Here is a 5,728-nt window from a genome sequence, read left to right on the forward strand (position 1 = left end):
GAGCCAGGTGGGGTGAGTAGGGAGGTTCCTCCAGCACAGAGATGTTCTTCTCAGCCAGGAACTGTGGGATGCTCAGGACGTTGTCATGGTGAAGCAGCCACCACTGGTCCTGCCACAACTCTGCCTCTTCTGGACGAAGCAAACGGTGCAGGATCTCTTTGTAGACATGCTGGTTGATCGTCTGATTGGGTTTGAAATATATCCTGGAACTTTCATGACACGCCTCGTAATACTGATGCTACCATCCTTGATAGTAGTTCTGGTGTTCTTGGGGTTATAGGCCTCACGTTCTCTCAAAACCCCCTTGGCTGTGGACACTGACAGCTGTGTTCAACCTCTAATTCGTCATAAACCTGCTTTCTGGGATCTGAATAATCTTTGAAATGGTTCCGATTGACTTTCCTGACTTGTGCTTCCGATGACCTGTGTTGAGCTCCTCAGACACTCCAATTGTAGTGTTTGTGGCAGAGCCCAGTTATTGTAACAAATAGGCCCTGTTCAATTGGCTCAGAAAAGATTGTTAATCAATTGTAATTACTCATAAGACTGTAGGAGATCCTGTCACCCAGGAGATTTTGTCATGTTTCCTACAGACCAATAATACATCTATAAAAGTACTTTATTTTGATGGATTGTTTCAACATAACAAAGTTGGTGATTGCATCAACTTAATATAGTTTTTAATTTACACTTACATTTCTGAGTTTAATTGATTTAAGTTAAATTTAAGGTCACTTTACTCCATGAAATTTGCCTGAAACTACATTTTTCTTCACATAGAGATCAAGTTGCCTCCCTGTACTACTTTAAACTGGAGCAACTTGATTTTTAAAAAACGTAAAAACTTGTGATCATTAGTAATTATTATTATTATATTAATTATGATAGTTTCTGCATTAATTTATGGTGCAAGTGTCTTTATGTGAAGGAAAACACAAATTCAGGCGCAATGAGTAAATTCAGCCTTTTATTTCAAAGTAAAAGTCCTTTGCTATTGTTGGAGTTTTTATTATTGGGGGAAATGTCCCGGTTAAGGGTGACGTATCCCCTGAAAATCTATGCACATGTTTACATACATAAAAAGAGAGGTGAGAAAGAAAGAAAGAAAGAAAGAAAGAAAGAAAGAAAGAAAGAAAGAAAGAAAGAAAGTTTTTGTTTTTTTCAACAGTCTAATAGTACATGCTTTACAAACAGATGACTGGACATTTATTCCATCATGCAAATACAAAATATGTTAAATGTTTNTGGCAGGACCAGTGGAGGCTGCTTCACCATGACAACGCCCTGAGCATCCCACAGGTCCTGGCTGAGAAGAACATCTCCGTGCTGGAGGAACCTCCCTACTCACCCCACCTGGCTCCGTGGGATTGTTTCCTCTTCCCCAAGCTCAAGGGGGTCATCAAGGGGACCCATTTAGAAGACGTGGATGACATCAAGATGGCTGTGATGACGGAGCTGTGGAGGATCCTGGAGGAATCCTTCCAGGAGTGCATGGCGGCGTGAAGAGAAGGCTGGGGAGGTGGGTTAGACTCCAGGGGGATTACTCTGAAGGAGAAAACTGGTAATTTGTAGTTTGGATTTGAGATACATCTTTTGTGACACCAGTGCTGGAAGTTTTCTGACACACCTTGTACATAAACACACGCATGTACACATGAAAGCTTCATTAGTGAAAGATTGGGGTGAAAGCAGAGGCGCCTCCAAGGCCACCGCTGAAGTCTTGCCTCCCCAACATCTGAAAGGTCACTGAAACTGTGAAGTCTTAGTGAATGCATTGAGTTACGGTGTAAGGAAAATCAACTGATTGTGTTGGTATGAGCATCACAGAGAGCACAAAGAACAGCGTTTATGCTTTTAGTTGACGGAAACGTACACAGACGTCAAAATGTTACCAGGAGCTGAGATTTAGTTTGTTGCTTGCGGCTGTTTGTCAGATTCTTTCCTCTCAGTATCTCAGAAACCTGCAGCATGAGTTTCCTGAACTCCCATACTGACATAGCTTTCAATAGTCTTTACACAACAACAAAACAAATGGTGATGAAGCTGGGCCAGACGATTAGCACCCTCACCAACTGGCTGTCCCAAATGCTACTGTTTTATTGTATTCTGCCTTTTAAAGTTCATGAAATAAAGGCAGAAAGGTTTATGTTTTAGTATCTGTATTTAGTGTGGTTTGCTGCTGGGGTTTTATGATCGTCTTTGATGTCATTTTCCCAGGGATGCTCAAAATTTTGCATATAACATTAGTCTATAGTCTTCTGTTGGGTGTGGCTTGATAATACGGATTTAAATTTCAATATTTCTGCATTATTTCTCCGTTTTACATTCAGATTGTGTCGTGCTTTCCCTTCAAACCCTGCCCTCTCTCTAAAATAGCCCCTGCTCGATGCAAATCAGCTTCACTCCTGCTCAAAACGGTTTGTCTGCACTCGGATGTACTGTTGCTGCACAGATGCCCTGTGCTTCACTTGGAGTGTATGTCCTTGCACTGGTGATGCTCTCAGATTTGTGAAATGCCTGTCAAAAAATCTCCTCGCTTGAAGCCATTAAGGCAAATTACTGTACTCTACATTTATACTCACATCTCTTCAATTGTGAGGTCTGGCTTCCACAGGACTTGAGTAGGTAGAGAAACATTTGTGATGCCACAAAAGTCACGTGGATCCCAGCTAATGTAATCATTCTGCCATTTCTGTGGAGGAAAACAAGGGTGGAGTCAGGGATACCATCAAAGGTGTCTGAGCAGGAACAAAAACATGGCTTTTAAAAGAAAGAAGTCACAGTTTTCCAACAGAGTGTGAACCGAGGAGATGAAATCAAAACTCACCATGAGAATCCAGACATAAGGGACAAACGTCTGGTCGATCTCCTTCTATAGACAAGGAAAGAAACAAGATCTGTTCAGGCCAAAGAACACAGCAGCAGAACAGCTGAGCCAAAACTCATCAAAACTATCAGAGCATATTTTAAATACTTTAAAAATCCCACACAGTTCACTGAAACTGCCAAGATAATTAGATTTACACACAGGTAGAAAAACTGCAACCAAAAAAAAGTCCAATCTGAGCGCATTAATTAAAAGATCAGAGTAAAATCCTTTGGGTTTGGTCTTCAACACTCACCACATCTAGAATTGCATACAGCAGAAGTTCCAGGGACACTTCTGTGGACTGCTTGTGGTCTTTGACAGGACGCGTCATGGAGAACAGCTCGTTGTTGCTGGTCAAGTTAAGGTAGTTTAAAACATCCTGATAACTGCAAACTTTCTCAGAGGATTCCCCGTCGACAGCTAAAATACACGAAGACACGCATTAAATTAAGAAAGAAATGCAGAAACATGCTGATGTCCATTCTTTGAATAACTGCTGTAAAGCTTTGCTGGACATTAACAATGCTTTTGAATGAGTCTCTCAGCAGCAGTCCCTAATAAACTTCAGCTCACTAAACCCACAATAACATCCAGTGTTTGCAGATGGACACTGGCAGGTGTTTGAGGTCATCTACTCGACTGCATAACAACTTTAACACTTAGTGATTTTTTATAGAGATTTTGAGACATCTATTTGAGATCTGTCTTCTATTTATCACCTTATATACACACTAATAAAACCAGCAGTCTGATAACCAGCAATCAGTCCCAGAATCCTACAAGTTTTCATTGAGACTAGTTCCTTGACAGAAAGTAACGTGCTGCGAGGATGAGCAGAAAACCTCACCTGTGAAGAGGAGCAGAAAGAGGACGAGCATCATGAGAGAGTCCAGTCTGTGAGAGGTGTGAACAGCGAGTGTGCGTCCTCGTCCAGAAATATTAGATTGCAGTAAAACCCTTCCTCACTACAGGAAGAGGGCTGGGCAGACTCAGCGGCCAACCCCTCGTTGTTTTAAAATCTCATCAGTCAGTGGAAAGACGAAGGGAACGAGCAGAAACCACAGACGTCTGCTACAGTGCCGGCAAATACGTACATAATTTATTAGTGAAAGGTTTATTAAAAGGCAGAAGTAGGGACACTTTATCCAAGGCACAGATTTTATTCCAGGAATTACTCCAAACTGAATCAGGTTGATTTTATTGTTTTTTGTTTAAATGTAAATAAAATATCACCCTTCATGCATTTTGTACTGTTGATACTTTAGTGAATTGCCCCCAAACACTTACTTTGTTCAAAGGCTTTTCTATGAAGTTGTAAACAAAAGTTTACATACACTGAAACAACAAGATGTATTTCAAGGTAGTCTCGAGATTCCAATGACTCGGAATGATTAAATCACGTGTCTTTGTCACAAACGAACAGCCATGCATTTTGGTTCTTTCATAGATTTATTACAGGTCTTCTGGAAATATGACAAAATCTGCTGGGTCAAAAATAAATATACACCAATTCTAATATTTGGTTTTATGTCTTTTGACTATTTCCATCTCGATGAGGCACTTTCAGTGAACCACGCCTCTTGATGGAATCAGTGCTGTTTATCTAAATTCGTCAGCTTTCTGACACAGACTTGCTTCTTCAGCACAGTCCACAGGTTCTTGATGGGGTTTAAGTCAGGACCTCGACTACAGCTTGATTTAGCCATTTAGTTACAACTTTTGATTTGTGTTTTGATTCATTGTCTTGTTGGAAAAACAAAACAAAACCCTCTGAATGATAATGTTAGGTAGTCCTCTTTCTTCATTATTACATTTACGTTGAGTAAAGCACCAGTTCCACTGGCGTCAAAACAGCCTCAGAGCATACGAGGTGAGTCAGAAAAGTTCCAGGACTGGTGGTGTATTTTCAAATCCAAACTACAAACTACCAGTTTTCTCCTTCAGAGTAATCCCCCTGGAGTCTAACACACCTCCCCAGCCTTCTCTGCCACGCCGCCATGCACTCCTGGAAGGATTCCTCCAGGATCCTCTGCAGCTCCGTCGTCACAGCCATCTTGACGTCGTCCACGTCTTCTAAATGGGTCTGACCCCCTTGAGCTTGGGGAAGAGGAAACAATCCCACAGAGCCAGGTGGGGTGAGTAGGGAGGTTGCTCCAGCACAGAGATGTTCTTCTCAGCCAGGACCTGTGGGATGCTCAGGGCGTTGTGAGCAGGTTGTCATGGTGAAGCAGCCACCACTGGTCCTGCCACAACTCTTCCTCTTCTGGACGAAGCAAACGCTGCAGGATCTCTTTGTAGACGTGCTGGTTGTTCGTCTGATTGGGTTTGAAATATATCCTGGAACTTTCATGACACACCTTGTAACACTGCTGCTACCATCCTTGATAGTAGTTCTGGTGTTCTTGGGGTTACAGGCCTCACGTTCTCTCAAAACCCCCTTGGCTGTGGACACTGACAGCTGTGTTCAACCTCTAATTCGTTGCAAACCTGCTTGTGCTGCCGATGACCTGTGTTGAGCTCCTCAGACACTCCCATTGTAGTGTTTGTGGCAGAGCCCAGTTATTGTAACAAATAGGCCCTGTTCAATTGGCTCAGAAAAGATTGTTAATCAATTGTAGATACTTATAAGACTGTAGGAGATCATGTCACCCAGCAGATTTTGTCAAATTTCCTACAGACCAATAATAAATCTATAAAAGTACTTTATTTTGATGGATTGTTTCAACATAATAATGTTGGTAACTGCATCAACTTAATATAGTTCTTAATTTACACTTACATTTCTGAGTTTAATTGATTTAAGTTAAATTTAAGGTCACTTTACTCCATGAAATTTGCCTGAAACTACATTTTTCTTCA

The 5,728-nt window shown here is 41.5% G+C and overlaps 1 protein-coding gene across 1 annotated transcript in view; it reads right to left on the reverse strand.

Annotated features, from left to right (window-relative positions):
* Positions 1 to 5,728, reverse strand: part of LOC103367829 (5-hydroxytryptamine receptor 3A-like) — a 21,058-nt gene that overhangs the window by 9,041 nt on the left and 6,289 nt on the right. Inside the window, exons 4-6 of the mRNA XM_008295983.1 lie at positions 3,123 to 3,293; positions 2,828 to 2,872; positions 2,583 to 2,692 (exon numbers count right to left, since the gene is read on the reverse strand). Coding sequence (XP_008294205.1) covers positions 2,583 to 2,692; positions 2,828 to 2,872; positions 3,123 to 3,293 — 326 coding nt within the window. The remainder of the gene's footprint in view (positions 1 to 2,582; positions 2,693 to 2,827; positions 2,873 to 3,122; positions 3,294 to 5,728) is intronic.

This window comes from Stegastes partitus, unplaced genomic scaffold, assembly GCF_000690725.1.
Source record: "Stegastes partitus isolate 25-593 unplaced genomic scaffold, Stegastes_partitus-1.0.2 Scaffold1092, whole genome shotgun sequence".
Classification (NCBI taxonomy): domain Eukaryota; kingdom Metazoa; phylum Chordata; class Actinopteri; family Pomacentridae; genus Stegastes; species Stegastes partitus.